The sequence below is a fragment of the Arachis stenosperma genome, chromosome 4, assembly GCF_014773155.1.
Source record: "Arachis stenosperma cultivar V10309 chromosome 4, arast.V10309.gnm1.PFL2, whole genome shotgun sequence".
Lineage (NCBI taxonomy): Eukaryota > Viridiplantae > Streptophyta > Magnoliopsida > Fabales > Fabaceae > Arachis > Arachis stenosperma.
Genome location: NC_080380.1, coordinates 113,273,567 through 113,291,528, shown reverse-complemented (window position 1 = coordinate 113,291,528; position 17,962 = coordinate 113,273,567). Strand labels below are relative to the sequence as shown.

Genomic DNA, 17,962 nt, shown 5'->3' with positions numbered 1-17,962 from the left:
ATTATTGTTGAAGTTCTGAGGTCTCTGAGGTTGATCCCTCCATCCAAAATTTGGGTGATTTCTCCATCCCTGGTTGTATGTCTTAGAATATGGGTCATTGTTGGGATTTCTAGAACCACTCCCCATGTAATTCACCTGTTAGAAAGAAGGTTGAGCGTAATCATAATTATCATTTTGCACAAAATTACCTGCCATGTCATAGGAGACTTCCTGTGGTGGATTTTGGGTGTTGATAGCTGAGACTTGCATGCCACCCATCTATTGAGTAAGTAGATTTATTTGCTGAGACATCAGCTTGTTCTGAGTAAGAAGAGCATTAACAGTATCTACTTCCAACACGCCTCTCTTCTGAGGGGTTTCAGAATTCATAGGATTCCTGTTAGAGGAGTATAAATATTGGTTGCTTGCAACCAATTCAATCAGCTCAATAGTCTCCTCCGGTGTCTTCTTCTTATGCAATGAACCTTCTACAGAATTGTCTAAGCACATCTTGGACATTTCACCCAAGCCTTCATAAAAGATATCAAGTTGAGTCCATTTGGAGAACATGTCTGGAGGGCATTGCCTAGTCAATAGCTTGTATCTCTCCCAAGCTTCATACAGAGTTTCACCATCCTTCTGTCTGAAGGTCTGAACCTCCACCCTAAGCTTAGTCAACTTCTTTGGTGGGAAAAATTTAGTGAGAAACTCAGTAACCACCTTGTTCCAAGTATCCAAACTCTCCTTGGGTTGAGAATCTAGCCATAGCTTTGCTCCATCCCTTAGAGCAAATAGGAAGAGCATGACTTTGTACACATCTGGGTTTACTCCATTTATCTTCACAGTATCACAAATTTGCAGAAAACTAGAAATAAATTGATTTGGGTCTTCGTGGGGAAGACCATGATACTGGCAGTTTTGTTGCACCAGAGTGACCAGTTGAGGCTTCAACTCAAAGTTGTTCGCAGCTATAGGAGGCACCACAATGCTCTTTCCATACAGATCTGCAGTCGGAGCAGAGAAAGAACCAAATACTCTCCTTTGTTGTTCATTCCCATTCGGGTTTGCCACATTGGCATTATTAGTATTATTCGGATCCATAGTGGATTCAGCAGCCTTGTAAAGTCTTGCTTGCTGTAAACGCTGCCTAAAAGTCCTTTCAGGTTCAAGATCAAAGTCTAAGAGATGTTCTTTGTCTCTGTTCCTGCACATAAACAACCAGAAAATAAGAAAGAATGGGAATCTCTACATCAGAGTGTAGAGAATTCCCAGTGAGATAACCTGTGTAAAAAAATAAAATAAAGATACTAACAAAAAATATATTTTTATTTTTTTTGTTTTTTTATTTTTTATTTTATTTATTTATTTATTTAAAAAAAACTAAATAATAAAAGAAAAAAAGAGAACGAATCAGGAGGGGGGTAAATGAAAGAAAAAAATTTAATGTAAACGAAAAAAAAGAAAAAAGTAACGTAAAGAAAAAAAAAAGAAAAAAATAACGAAAAAAATGCAAAATAAAAAAATCAATAATAAAATAAAAAAATATAATAATAAAAAATTATCTAATCTAAGCAATCAAACAACGAATAGATGTTAATCACAATCAATCCCCGGCAACGGCGTCAAAAACTTGGTTGCGGTATTTTATAACCCACAAACTTACCGGCAAGTGCACCGGATCGTACCAAGTAATACCTTACATGAGTAAGGGTCAATCCCACGAGGATTGATGGATTAAGCAGCAATAGCATTTGATAGGATTAGTTAGACAAGCAGAAAATAATGTTTGGAAGTTTAAAGAGCATTAAACTGTAAATTTGGAATATTGAAGACAGACAGATAAATAAGTTGGGAATAAATTATTGAGAAAACAGTTAAGGTTTCAGAGTTATCTATTTTTCCGGATTAACTTTTCTTACTAACTAATTTAATCATGCAAGATTTAATTCATGGCAAACTATATGTGACTAGACCCTAATTCCTTAGACCTTCCTAGTCTCCTCTAAAATTCATTAACTGCCAATTCCTTGGTCAATTAATTCCAATTAGAGGGTAATGATCAATTTCTAGTTTATATGCCAAAAGAATCCTAATTATCCAAAAATAAGGGAATATATGTCACGTATCCCGTTAAATACAAACAATTAGAAATTCAGTATAATATGTTTTCAAGCTGTTGTTCAAGTAAAGAGCTTTTCCAAGTTTTACAAGAACTCAATTAGAACATGGGTCATACTTCCGTTCCACCCAATGTTCATAAAATAAAGAGCGAAAATAATTATTGAAATATAAATCTAAACATGGATTAAATTAGAAAGATCAAACGAATAAATCTATACAAATAGACAAAGCTTTTAACCTTAATAATGGAGGATTAGTTGCTCATGACTCAGTGAAAAATAAGGATTCTGGTAAAATGTACCATGTCTAAATGTACAGAGTTCCCATCTGATGGCATCTAAATTCCTAATTAGAACTAATCCTAATAAATTTAAGATCTAATTATCTAAAATTAAAAATTATATCTTTTCCTAAAAATAAGATTTGAATTTAAATTCAAATTAATTAACAAGTCTTTCGCTGATGGGTGGGGACCACTTGATTTGTCCATTCTACAGCTTCTAATCTGTGTTTTCTGGGCTGGAAACTGGGTCAAAACGCGGCCCAAAATCAATGCCAGCGATTTCTGTAAATTCTGCATATCGCGCACGTCACGCCTACGCGTCAGTCACGCGTACGCGTTGCTGGTCTTCTTCGCAAGTCACGCGGACGCGTCGGTCACGTGGACGCGTCGCTGAGCAAATCTTCAAATCTCGCGTATGCGTCAGTCACGCGTAGGCGTTGCCATGGATACTTCCAGATCACGCGCACGCGTCAGGCACGCGTGTGCGTCGCTCCTCGCAGCCATCTCCTTTGATTCTTGTGCTGCAAAAACTCCGTCAAATTCCGCCGAATGCTACCTGAAATAAATAAAATTGCCCAAAACTCAAAATAGCATCCATAGTGGCTAAAATATAATTAATTCTTAAGTAAACTCAACAATTTAAGTGCAAATTCACTAGGAAAAGATAGAAAAAATGCACACGCATCACCAATCATTCTGAACTTCAAAGGATAAAGTGAGATGCCAAAACTGTTCAGAGGCAAAAAGCTACTAGCCCCGCTCATCTAATTGGAACTAGGTTTCATTGATATTTTGAGATTTATTGTATATTCTCTTCTTTTTATCCTATTTTGTTTTCAGTTGCTTGGGGCCAAGCAACAATTTAAGTTTGGTGTTGTGATGAGCAGATAATTTATACGCTTTTTGGCATTGTTTTTACATAGTTTTTAATATGTTTTAGTTACTTTTTAGTATATTTTTATTAGTTTTTAAGCAAAAATCACATGTCTGGACTTTACTATGATTTTGTGTGTTTTTCTGTGATTTCAGGTATTTTCTGGTTGAAATTGAGGGACCTGAGCAAAAATCTGATTCAAAGGCTGAGAAAGCACTAAAGATGCTGTTGGATTCTGACCTCCCTGCACTCGAAGTGAATTTTATAAAGCTACAGAAGCTCAATTGGCGCGCTCTCAATTACGTTGGAAAGTAGATATCTTAGGCTTTCCAGCAATGTATAATAGTCCATACTTTGCCTGAGATTTGATGGGCCAAACTGGCGTCTAAATGCCCACCAAAGACCATTTTCTGGCGTAAAATGCCAGAACTGGCACCAAAGCTGGAGTTAAACGTCAAAACTGGCACCAAAACTGGCGTTTAAACTCCAAGAAGGGCTTATGCACGTGAAAGCTTCAATGCTCAGCCCAAACACACACCAAGTGGGCCTCGAAAGTGGATTTCTGCACTATCTACACTTAGTTACTCATTTTCTGTAAGACTAGTTTACTAGTTTAGTATAAATATCACGTTTTACTATTGTATTCATATCTTTAGATCATTTTTTAGACTATCTTTGGATCACTTTTGATCTCTTGATCACGTTTTGGGGGCTGGCCGTTCGGCCATACCTGGACCTTCATCACTTATGTATTTTCAACGGTGGAGTTTCTACACCTCATAGATTAAGGCGTGGAGCTCTGCTGTTCCTCATGAATTAATGCAAAGTAATATTGTTTTTCTATTCAATTCACGCTTATTCTTGTTCTAAGATATTCACTCGTACTTCAACCTGATGGATGTGATGATCTGTGACACTCATCATCATCCTCCTTTATGAACGCGTGCCTGACAACCACCTCCATTCTATCTGCGAGAGCTTGAGTGTGTGTCTCTTGGCCTCCTGGTTCACAACGTATGGTTGCCTCTCCTAACAACAGAGCCTTCCATTCTGTGAGATCAGAGTCTTCGTGGTATAAGCTAGAATCAATTGGCAGCATTCTTGAGATCCAGAAAGTCTAAACCTTGTCTGTGGTATTTCGAGTAGGATCTGGGATGGGATGACTATGACGAGCTTCAAACTCGTGACTGTTGGGCGCAGTGACAGTGTGCAAAAGGATCAATAGATCTTATTCTGACACGATCGAGAACCGACAGTTGATTAGCCATGCGGAAAACCGTAGCGGACATGTTTTCACTAAGACGAAAGATGGTAGCCATTGACAACGGTGATCCACCAACATACAGCTTGCCATGGAAGGGAGTACGCATGATTGGATAAGGACAATAGGAAAGCAGAGGCTCAGAGGGAACAAAGCATCTCCATACGCTTATCTGAAATTTTCACCAATGAATTGCATAAGTATCTCTATCCTATTTTATGTTTTATTTCTCTTTTAATTATCAAAGCCTCATAATCATTTGAATCCGCTTGACTGAGATTTACAAGATGACCATAGCTTGCTTCAAGCCAACAATCTCCGTGGGATCAACCCTTACTCACGTAAGGTATTACCTGGACGACCCAGTGCACTTGCTGGTCAGCTGCGCGGAGTTGTGAGAGAAGTGTGAACTCACGATTTTGTGTACCATTGGGCTTCCACCCACTTTGAAAAATAATCAATTACAACTACTAGAAATTTTACCTGTCCCGGTGCCATTGAGAATGGGCCAAGGATATCGAGCCCCCAGTAGTTGAAGGGCCAGCAGACGTTGGAATGATGTAGCTCCTCGGCTGGAATGTGTATCATCGGTACGTGTTTCTGACAAGTGTCACATGTCTGAACTTTATTGTGGCTGTCTTGTTTTAGTATAGGCCAAAAGAAACTGGCACGGATAATTTTCGAAGCTAAACTCCGAGCTCTAGTGTGTGTTCTACAGATTCCTTCGTGGGCCTCAAACAGGGCTATTGCTGCTTCAGTGTGGGTAAGGCATTTTAATAGTGGGCGTGAGTGACCGTGCCTATATAAAGATCCTTTGAGTAATGTAAAGAAGGACACTTGTTTACTGAACCTCTTTGCATTCTCGACACTGTCTGGTATTTCACTTGTTTGCAAATAGTGTATAAAGGAGCTTCACCTATCCTGTTACTGTGTAACACTTAAAACATCTGTTAGAGTAACACTTGGAGATGTTATTGTGGATTGGTGTAATATAGATAGATCAAATTGTGTGCTGCCGAGCTTAGATAAGATGTCGGCCCTATGGTTTTGATCTCGTGGTATATGCTGTAAGTCGAACTTTACAAATTTTGAACTTAAATGTTTTACTAACAATAAGTACTTAGAAAGTAGAGGATCTTTTACCTGGAAAAGATCGTTTACCTGTTGCACTACCAATAGTGAATCGTAGTATACCTTTATGGCTGAAATGTGAAGATCTAAACAAAGTCGGAGTCCTATGACGAGGGCTTCATATTCTGATTGATTATTGCTGGCTTTGAAGGTTAGATGAAGTGAATGTTCTAAAATGAAACCATCGTCAACCTCAAGCCAAATTCCTGCGCCACACCCTTGAGTGTTTAATGAACTATCGACGTATAATATCCATTTCACTGTATGGTCGTCTTCTGTTAGGATCGTTAGTTCTGCTATGAAGTCGGCAAGGAATTGTGACTTGATCGGACTTCTTACTTGGTATGTGATGTCAAACTCAGACAATTCGATCGACCACTTAACAAGTCGGCCTGCAATTTTTGGCTTGTGCAGTACCTGGCGTAATGGGTGGTTGGTCCGAACATGAATGACATGGCTCTGGAAATAAGGTTGGAGTCTTCTGGCCGAGAATACTAATGCTAATGCTAGTTTTTCTATCCTCGGGTAGTTGACTTCAGCATGTTGGAGAGTTTTACTGACAAAGTATATTAGATGCTGAACTTTGTCACTTTCTGTAACAAGAACAGAGCTTATCGCCCAGTCAGTAACAGACAAGTATAAGAATAACTCTTCCCCTTGTAAGGGCTTTTGTAAGATTGTCGGTTGTGAAAGAGTTGTTTTTAGAGTATTAAATGCTCTCTCGCAATCGTCATTCCACTGAAAGGTGTTTTCTTTTTAAGTGTTTGAAAAAAGGGTATAGATTTTGAAGCTAAACTTGGGACGAATCTCGATAATGCGGCAAGTCTTCCTGTTAGGCGTTGCACTTCCTTTATCGTCTTCAGACTCGTCATTTCCAGTACTACTCGGCATTTATCGGAGTTGGCCTCAATACCCCTGCTAGTTAGTAGAAAACCCAAAAATTTACCACCTTGAACGGCAAAAGCGCATTTTTCAGGGTTCAGGCGCATGTTGTAGCTCCGTATCTGACCGAAGATTTTTGTTAGATCGTCAATATGGTTATTGTTGGCTTTTGTCTTGGCAACCATGTCATTGATGTAGACTTCCATATTTCTACTGATCTGGTTGGCGAAGACTTTGTCCATAAGACGTTGATAAGTTGCCCCTGCATTCTTTAGTCCAAAAGGCATAACTTTATAACAATAATTACCGAATTCAATGATGAATGTCGTTTTACTTTGATCAGAAGGGTGCATAAGGATTTGATTATTACCAGAATAAGCGTCCATGAAATTTAAGGTGGCATAACCAGAAGCGTTATCTACCAAAGAATATATGGATGGCAAAGGGTAAGAATCTTTCGGGTATGCCTTGTTTAAATCAGTAAAGTTGACACACATGCGCCACTTACCGTTTTGTTTCCTTACCATTACAACATTGGCGAGCCAAGTAGTAAATCTGATTTCTCTAATGAAGTCGGCGTTGATAAGCTTTTGAGTTTCTTCTAATGATGCCTTCTTCTTTTCATCTTCGAGGTTTCTCTTTTTTTGTTGCACTGGTCGTACTGAAGGGTTAATTGCCAATCTATGGGTGATGATTTGTGGATCGATGCCGGGCATGTCAGAAGGTCTCCATGCAAAGAGATCGGCTTGCTCTTGTAGAAAAGCTTGTATTGCGCTCAGTTCTACTGTGCTTATTGCTGTACCTACATAGGTATATTTATTAGGATCATTATAAAAATATACTTTTTGTAACTCACCTATTGGCGTAGGTCATTCGAGGAATTCGGCTCTGGGATCTAGGTCGGCTAGTGCCGAGTTGTTGTTTGAGAGGTGGACATTGTTGACCTGAGCTTGTTTTGAACGGTTTGGCAGCCTCATGCCGATGTTATAGCACTGTCGTGCTTCTTTATGGTCTCTGTGGATAGTTGCAATCTGTTCGTCCTGCATAGAAAACTTAACACAGAGATGAACGGTAGATACAATTGCGCTGAACTTGTTTAAAAAATGTCGGCTAAGTATAAGATTATAGGGGCTGAAACAATCTACTACTAAATACTGAATATCACATGTTTTGGAAAGAGGATGCTCACCCAGTGTGGTTTGTAACCATATTGATCCTAATATCGGGACTTGTTCACCTGAGAAACCGACCAAGTCTCCACCCGTTGGTTGGAGGATGTTGTCACTGAGGTTCATTTTCTGAAATGTTGAATAAAACAGAACGTCAGCACTACTCCTCGGATCTAAGAGTACCTTCCTTACCAGTAGATCTCCTAATTGAAGAGTGATGACCACAAGGTCGTCCAGATTTTGAACATTGCAATCGAAATTTGCATGTGTAAATGTCATTTGTGGAAATTTAGATGCGATCTGGGGTTCGTGCTATGGTCCATCCACAGAGTATGTTGCTCGAAAAGATCATTTTCTAGCCGAGTTTGATGATCCTCCACTAGCGTATCCTCCTGAAATACAATTGATTATACCTCGTGGTTGTTCGTATTGGCTTGAGGATGCCTTCTCCTTTCCTCGGTTTTGCTGTTCGGAGGAAGTATTGCCTGTGGAAGATGGTGCACGTCTCTGGATGTGACCTCCGATGTATTTATCAAGGTGACCTTGTCGAGCTAGCCGTTCTAAAAGGTCTTTTGCTGCTACACATTTGTTAGTGGTGTGGTCGTGCTTCTGGTGAAAGGCGCAGTATTTGGACTTGTCGACGTTCTTGGTATCTTAATATGTACCAGCCTTCCTTGGTGGCTTGATCAATTTTGAGTTCAGGATCTCTTTGATTATATCCTCTCCCTTAGTGTTGAACTACGTGTAAGAATCAAATCAAGGAGTTAGTTTAAAATTTTTCTTACTATTTTGTGCCTTATCAACATCTCTGTAGTACGTTTTGTCAGACTTCCGAGCTTGTCTAAGCTCCACAATATCAATTTGTCCCTTTGCCTTTTTGCGAAACTCGGCAAGGGTTTTCGGCTTGGCTACCGCAATGGTCTCTTGGAATTTTTTCTAGGCCGGAGTCCGCTTTTGATGGCATGCAGATGGACCACGGGGTGGAGGTCTAGTATGCTTATTGCGACCTTTGTGAATCGGGTCATATAGTCTTTTAGGCTCTCATTCTGTCCCTGCTTGATTGTATTCAGATAATTTGAATCATGCAGGTAAATTGTAGATCCAACGAAATGGTCTTCAAATAGTTTGGCCAACTCTTGAAATCTCGAGATAGAACCTGCAGGTAAAGCACAAAGCCAGTCAAGTGCAGGACTGGCTAAATAATTTAGAAAATAATGGCATAAAACAGTATCAGATGCAACGTTAACGATCATTATTGATCGAAATTTCTTGAGAAATTTTTTGGGTCTCCGAGCTCGTCATAAGGTGTGAGGGTCAGTGGTAGGGTGAATCTTTGTGGTAGTTCGAAGTTCATCACTTCTGGTGAGAACGGTCCTACAGACTCGTTGGGCTCTTCATTCTCCTCTTCAAGTTGAGCCCCCTCATTTCGTGCCTCAACCCGAATAGTTTCAGAAACGTGAAAGGGGTTGGAATGGTGTTTATCATCCTTTGGATGTGGTTGACGAGAATTGTTATTTTTGATCCGGGCATTGTTCAATTCAGTGATTTGGGCAGCCATTCTCTGATTTTCTTCTGCCATACACTAGTTGGCCTATTGTCACTCGGTTACCATTCGAAGAAGTTCGAACGGGGAAGGAGGTGGTACATCAGCCATGGGTGAAGGTATCGGGACCAAAAGAGGAAAGATCTATCTTCTAGGCCTCACGGTGGGCGCCAATTGTTCTTGCCTGGGGAATAAGTCGGCTTTCGTGATGAACGATTGCCGAGCTATCTTCTCGGAGGCTGAATCATAAATACCTTGAATCCGAGCTTCTCCTTTGGACAAGGTGTAAGAGCGCAAGCAATGAAGAGGGGAGGAGTGTACCTACAAAGGCACTCCAATGCTTAAGTCGGTATTGTGTACTCAAGAAAAAGTTTGTCTGAAGAAGATACTTTACCTTATTTTTATATGGTCCAATCTTTGTCAGTTACACCGAGCATTTAAGCTCGATTTACAGAAGATCGGTAACGTGTCCGATTATTGGACCGTTTGGTTGGATGTTAGGATTGCGGGTATCACCTCGTCGAGTTATAGTTCATTAAACTGAGCTTTAACGTATGAGACCGAGTTATAGCTTGTTTTTGTAACTACCATATCAATTACTATCAAAAGATATATTAATCCAAATTTAAAAATATAAAAGTGTACATTAACTATTTGAATAAAAAAACCAAAAATTACATATAATAAAATAGAACAAAAGATATTATTTAAAATATTTTTCTATTATTATTTTTATAAATAAAAAATATATATTCTAAATTAATAAATTAATCGATTAACTTTAAAAATTTATATGCAACATAATTACATATTGATCCGGCCGTTACATATCCGAGGTATAACTCGGCATTATGTGTCATAAGTCGGCAAGCTGGTGTTATAGTTCGGCATTTCAAATAATCTCAACAGACTACATCTTGGAATCGAAATGTCCAATTAGATTTCATCACTTTATTATTTCTCTTCAATTTAGACAATAAAATGGAAACATAACCGACTTGTTTGTCTTCACTTACAAAAGATATAGTCTTCTATCCTAAAGCGACACATTGAATTCTCAATACTGATTAAAGCTTCGAGTGCCTTTACAAGTACACTCCCTCCTTTTCCTTGTTCATACTCTACATGATTGGACATCTTCCTAGGTGGAAAGCTCGGACTGTCCCAAGGCTCAAAAACTGGCATCGAAGATAATAACTCGGCCCGACTCCCAACCGCCGAGCTCCCCTCTAGGTATCCATACAGGAATAATTGGAACCCACCGTGGGGACGAGAATATAATCGTTACTTTATATCATCGGCCTTGACATTCTCGCCTTAAGCCATGGCTGAGCAACTTCCACTTATGCCATCTGAACTTCTTCAGATGCTAACCGAGTTATGACAAGCCAACCAGCGCATGGTCGAAGAGAACCAAAGAATGGCAAATCAGATTGTTAATTTGAATAATACCCGAATTGAAAATAATAATGATCGACAAGAACGAACAGAAGAAGCCGAACATCAGTCAGGGCCGACGCATGTCCCCAAAACTCCTCAGCAAGAAGAAGAGCAGCTTGAGCACAATGTGGAAGCTCGGCCAGAAGACGAGGATGACAACCTAGAAAACTCTCCTGGGCCATTCATGGCCGAGGTGATGAACTTCGTGTTGCCCAGGAGGTTCACTCTGCCGACCACCCTAACCCCCTATGATGGGCTAGGTGATTTGAAGAAATACATCAAAAAGTTCACCTCCATAATGATAGTAAATGGTGCATCTGATAAAGTTTTATGTCGTTGTTTTCCATCTTACTTAGACAGTCTTGTACTTGATTGGTTTTGCTCTTTGCCTGCAGGTTCTATTTCTCGTTTTTGAGACCTATCAAAGCCCTTTGAGGAGCATTTTTCCGGATCAGCCATCTATCTACATGACTTTGATTACTTGAACACAATCAAACAGGGCCAGCATGAAAGCCTCAGAGACTACATTACGCGCTTCACAAAGATAGCCGTGAGTATACCCGATCTCTACCCCGAGGTGGAACTGCACGTAATAAAAAGCAGACTCCGACCAGGAAAATTCCAGGAGACCATTGCTGTGGCCAAACCTAAAACTATGGCTGAGTTCCGTGAAAAGGTGAAAGGTCAGATTGACATCAAAGAACTTTGACAAGCTCGGAAAATAGAGAAACCACAATAAAAAGACGACAACAAAGCACGAGATAACAAGAAAAACTTCAAACCAACTCCCCGATATGAATCTTATTCTCAGTTCAACACCAAGCGTGACGACATCATCAAGGAGATCTTGAATTCAAAGTTGATCAAGCCACCAAGAAAGGCTGGCAGCTATCCAGATTCAAAAGGTGCAGATAGGTCAAAATATTGTTCTTTTCATCAAAAGCACAAACACACTACTGACGAGTGTGTCATCGCCAAAGAACTTCTAGAGCGGTTAGCTCGGCAAGGTCATCTCGACAAGTATATCGGCGACCAGATACAACGATGTACACCTCCCCCTGGTGACCAAAGCTCGGCAACACAGCATGGCCTAGATAAAGATCGAACGAACACCAATCCTCCCAACCAACCAAAACGTATTATTAACTGTATTTCTAGAGGTTTTGCAGGTGGAGGTGCCATAAGCTTGGCAAGAAAGGGGTCTTACCGAGCTATGATTTCCATAGAAGCCAATCAACATCAACAACAGACACTTCCATATTTTCCTCATATAACATTACAAACATCCAACCATCACACCAACGTAACAAATCTAGATGACCCGGTCGTAATTTCCCTGCAGCTCAGAGATCTCCTAGTAAAAAAGGTTTCACTGGACCCTGGGAACAATGTCGATGTTCTCTTTTACTCCATATTTCAGAAGATGAAACTGAGCAGCAACATCCTCCAACCTTCCACTGGAGACCTAATCGGTTTCTCAGGTGAGAGAGTCTCGGTTGTGGGCTCTGTGTGGTTACAAACCACACTCGGTGAGGTTCCCTAATCAAAAACTTCAGATATTCAATACTTAGTTGTTGACTGTTTTAGTCCTTACAATTTGATACTTGGCCGACCTTTCTTAAATAGGTTTGGCACCGGATGAGCGGATAATTTATACGCTTTTTGGCATTGTTTTTAGGAAGTTTTTAGTAAGTTCAAGCTACTTTTAGGGATGTTTTCATTAGTTTTTATGTTAAATTCACATTTCTGGACTCTACTATGAGTTTGTGTGTTTTTCTATGATTTCAGGTATTTTCTGGCTGAAATTGAGGGACTTGAGCAAAACTCTGATAGGAGGCTGACAAAGGACTGCTGATGTTGTTGGAATCTGACCTCCCTGCACTCGAAATAGATTTTCTAGAGCTACAGAACTTCAAATAGCGCGGTCTCAATGGCTTTGGAAAGTAGACATCCAGAGCTTTCCATCAATATATAATAGTCAATACTTTATTTGGGAATTGATAACATAAACTGGCGCTCAACGCCAGTTCCATGCTGCTGTCTGGAGTAAAACGCCAGAAACACGTCACAACCCGGAGTTGAACGCCCAAAACACGTTGCAACTTGGCGTTCAACTCCAAAAGAAGCCTCAGCTCGTGGATAGATCAAGCTTAGCCCAAACACACACCAAGTGGGCCCCGGAAGTGGATTTATGCATCAATTACTTACTCATGTAAACCCTAGTAGCTAGTCTAGTATAAATAGGATAATTTACTATTGTATTAGACATCTTTGGTCTCATTTTTGTTTTATTCTTCATCTTAAGAGACTATTGATCATGTTTTGGGGGGCTGGCCATTCGGCCATGCCTGAACCTTTCACTTATGTATTTTCAACGATGGAGTTTCTACACACCATAGATTAAGGGTGTGGAGCTCTGCTGTACCTCAAGTTTCAATGCAATTACTACTATTTTCTATTCAATTCTCTTTATTCCTATTCTAAGATATTCATTGCACTTCAACTTGATGAATGTGATGATCTGTGACACTCATCATCATTCTCACCTATGAACGCACGTGACTGACAACCACTTCCGTTCTACCTTAGGCCGGGCGCGTATCTCTTGGATTCCTTAATCAGAATCTTCGTGGTATAAGCTAGAATTGATGGCGGCATTCATGGGAATCTGGAAAGTCTAACCTTGTCTGTGGTATTCTGAGTAGGATTCCAGGATTGAATGACTGTGATGAGCTTCAAACTCCTGAAGGCTGGGCGTTAGTGACAGACGCAAAAGAATCAAGGGATTCTATTCCAACCTGATTGAGAACCGACAGATGATTAGCTGTGCTGTGACAGAGCATTTGGACCTTTTTCACTGAGAGGATGGGATGTAGCCATTGACAACAGTGATGCCCTACATACAGCTTACCATGGAAAGGAGTAAGAAGGATTGAAGGAAGAAGTAGGAAAGTAGAAAAAGAAAGGGCATAGTATCTCCATACGCTTATCTGAAATTCCCACTATTAATTTACATAAGTATTTCTATCCCTTTATTTTATTTATCTTTTAAATATCTAATCCAATTACATTTGACTCTACCAGACTGAGATTTACAAGATGACCATAGCTTGCTTCATACCAACAATCTCTGTGGGATCGACCCTTACTCACGTAAGGTTTATTACTTGGACGACCCAGTACACTTGCTGGTTAGTTGAACGGAGTTGTGTCCACACATAGTAAAGAGCTATTATCTCGAATTAAATTTCATACAAGTACAAAGAGTACGAATCATAATTTCGTCCACCAGCACCATTGTTTCTACAACTCATCTATGTGTTAAATTCCCTTTGTAGGATAATACAATTGCAACTATTCACAGTAATGCCCGAGAGGCCGGAGAATGCTACAACAACAGTTTTAAAAGACCTAACCAAAGTACACAAGCTCATGTGCACAACATCGACAACTAAGACAACCTACCAGCTTGACCGACCTTGATCCCAGGGCAGGAATCCTTGAACGACCAACTCCGACAGAAGACTTGCATAAGATCTATTTTGCAGATAGCTCGGACAAGTTTACTTATGTCGGTTCCACATTGAGCTCAGAAGAGAAGGCTTTATTCCGAGCATTTCTGCAATAAAATGCCGACTTGTTTGCTTGGACCCCAACTGACATGCCAGGAATTGACCCATCCATCATATCACACAAGATGGCATTAGATCCCTCTGTCTGACCTATAGCACAGAAAAATGAAACCTCGGCCACGATCGAAAACAAACTTCTCTGGAAGAAACCAAGAAGCTCATCAATGCGGCTTCATTCAGGAAATCACGTTTATAACATGGTTGGCGGATGTCGTCATGGTGAAAAAATATAACGGTAAATGGTGCATGCGTGTTGATTTCACTGATCTCAACAAAGCATGCCCAAAAGACTCATATCCCTTACCTTCTATTGACTGCTTAGTTGATAATGCTTCTGGTTATGAAAAACTTAGCTTTATGGATGCATACTCTGGCTATAACCAGTTCCAAATGCATCCATCCGATCAAAGTAAGACATCATTTATTACTGAATATGGAAACTACTGTTATAAAGTCATGTCGTTTGGCCTTAAGAATGTAGGTGTAACATATCAACGCCTAATGGACAAAGTATTCGCCCAACAGATCAGCAGGAACATTGAGGCCTATGTTGACGATATGGTCACCAAAATGAAGATCAACAATAACCACCTTGATGATCTCGCAGAAATCTTCGGTCAAATCAGAAAATACATCATGCGGTTAAACCCCAAAAAGTGCGCATTTGGCGTACATAGTGGCAAATTTCTTGGCTTCATGCTCACAAGCCGAGGTATTGAACCAAATCCAGAAAAGTGCGGAGCTGTTATGGATATGACCAGCCCACAAACTATCAAAGAAGTCCAACGGTTGATAGGGAGACTTGCTGCACTTTCTAGATTCTTACCTTGCCTAGCTTCTAAATCTTATATTTCTTCCAAACTTTAAAAAAGAAAAAGGCTTTCCAATGGATTGATGAATGTGAACAAGCATTCACAACCACCAAAGAAACTCTTTCAAAACCACCAATTTTACAAACCCCCTCCTTCAAGGGGAACCATTATTCTTATATTTATATGTGACTAACTGGGATGTAAGCTTTGCTCTTATTGCAGAAAGGCAAAAGCAGCAGTTGCCGATCTATTTCACCAGCAAAACATTACAGAATGCTGAACTTTGCTATCTGAGCATTGAGAAGCTGACTCTAGCTCTTGTCTTTGGTGCACGAAATTGCAATCACACTTTTGCAATTCCGCACAACTAACCAGCAAGTGCACTGGGTCGTCCAAGTAATACCTTACGTGAGTAAGGGTCGATCCCACGGAGATTGTCGGCTTGAAGCAAGCTATGGTTGAAGTTTTGGAGATGCTCTATCTTCTGAATCTCTGCTTTCCTACTGTCTTCTTCTTCATACACGCAAGGCTCCTTCCATGGCAAGCTGTATGTAGGGTTTCACCATTGTTAATGGCTACCTCCCATCCTCTCAGTGAAAATGTTCAACGCGCTCTGTCACAGCACGGCTATTCATCTGTTGGTTCTCGATCATGTCGAAATAGAATCCAGTGATTCTTTTGCGTCTGTCACTAACGCCCCACAATTGCGAGTTTGAAGCTCGTCATAGTCATTTAATCCCTGAATCCTACTCAAAATACCACAGACAAGGTTTAGACCTTCCGGATCCTCAAGAATGGCCGCCAATATATTCTAGCTTATACCACGAAGATTCTGGCTAAAGAATCCAAGAGATATCCACTCAATCTAAAGTAGAACAGAGGTGGTTGTCAGACACACGTTCATAGGTGAGAATGATGATGAGTGTCACGGATCATCACATTCATCAAGTTGAGGAGCAAGTGATATCTTAGAATGAAAACAAGCGTGTTTGAATGAAAAACAATAGTAATTACATTAATCCATCAAGACACAGCAGAGCTCCTCACCCCCAACCATGGGGTTTAGAGACTCATGCCGTAGAAGGTACAATATGAAACGTGTAAAGTGTCATGAGGTAAAGATACAATGTCAAAAGATCCTATTTATAGTGAACTAGTAACCTAGGATATACAGAAATGAGTAAATGACGTAAAAATCCACTTCCGGGGTCTATTTGGTGTGTGCTTAGGCTGAGCATTGAAGGTTTCATGTGTAGAGACTTTTCTTGGAGTTAAACGCCAGCTTTTGTGCCAGTTTGGGCGTTTAACTCCAACTTTTGTGCCAGTTCCGGCGTTAAACGCCGGGAATTCTGAAGCTGATTTGCAACGCCGGTTTGGGCCATCAAATCTCGGAAAAAGTATGAACTATTATACATTGCTGGAAAGCCCAGGATGTCTACTTTTCAACGCAATTGAGAGCGCGCTAATTGAGCTTCTGTAGCTCCAGAAAATCCACTTCGAGTGCAGGGAGGTCAGAATCCAACAGCATCTGCAGTCCTTTTTCAGCCTCTGAATCAGATTTTTGCTCAGGTCCCTCAATTTCAGCCAGAAATTACCTGAAATCACAGAAAAATACACAAACTCATAGTAATGCCCAAAAAAGTGAATTTTAAATAAAAACTCATAAAAATATACTAAAAACTAACTAAAATGTACTAAAAACATACTAAAAACAGTGCCAAAAAGTGTATAAATTATCCGCTCATCAGTCTTCTTAGCAAGAAGACTATGGCCATATTTCCAGAGTCATGTCATCCATGTTTTGACAGATCATCCTTTACGGAAAGTCCTTCAGAAACCAGAACTGGATGGCCGACTAGTAAAATGGTCGGTCAAACTTTCCAAGTTTGACATCATATACCAAGGACGATCGTCTATCAAATTTCAATTCTTGGCTGATTTCATTGCCGAATTCACAGTCTCAGATATGGTCGAATATTCAACAGAATGGTCTTTGTATGTAGATGGCTCCTCAAACCCACACGGGTGTGGCGCCGGGATCATACTCGACAATGGAAATGGAAACGTCATTGAGCAATCGCTACACTTCTCCTTCAAGGCGTGCAACAACCAGAGTGAGTATGAAGCTCTTATTGCTGGCCTTAGACTAGCTTCCGATCTAAACATAGCTGAGCTTAAGGTATATTGTGATTCTCTACTCGTTGTCCAACAGGTAAACGAGCTGTACCAGGTAAAAGACTCTTTATTATCCAAATACCTTGCAATTGTTCACACTTTACTTTCAAAATTTCATAAATGTGACATCGAACATATACCTCGGGAGAACAATAGCTGAGCTGACATCCTCTCTAAGCTCGCCAATACACAAACAAATAATTCCTCCCTCCACCAATATACCTCAATTAAACCAGTATAGAATTAACAGAAATTCTAAGTGTAACGCAGGATGCAGACTGGAGAACACCATACATAAATCATTTTCGGACAGGGATATTGCCAGGCGAAGTCGAAAACATTCGGCACTTTCACCGACAAGCCTCATTCTTTACAATTTATAACAAATGCCTATATAAACGAGGATTCTCTCATCCTTTACTAAAATGTCTTTGCAGATCAGAAGCTGATCTTGCGCTTGCTGAGGTGCAAGAAGGTATATGTGGTACACACCTCGGAGCCCGAAGCCTGTCTTTAAAGATCCCAGAGCTGGTTTCTATTGGCCGACGTTGCAACAAGATTGTAAAACAAAAGTCAAAAGCTGTGACAACTGCCAAAAACATAATCCGATCACCCACCTTCCAGCCGAACTACTACACTGTTCTGAGGTAAGTTCACCGT

General features: G+C 40.2%; 1 protein-coding gene across 1 annotated transcript; it reads right to left on the bottom strand.

Annotated features, from left to right (window-relative positions):
* Nucleotides 1-7,400: 7,400 nt before the first annotated feature.
* Nucleotides 7,401-7,979, bottom strand: LOC130975331 (uncharacterized). The gene has a single exon (XM_057900141.1). It carries the CDS (start codon nucleotides 7,977-7,979, stop codon nucleotides 7,401-7,403), a length of 579 nt encoding a protein of 192 aa, XP_057756124.1.
* Nucleotides 7,980-17,962: the final 9,983 nt, after the last annotated feature.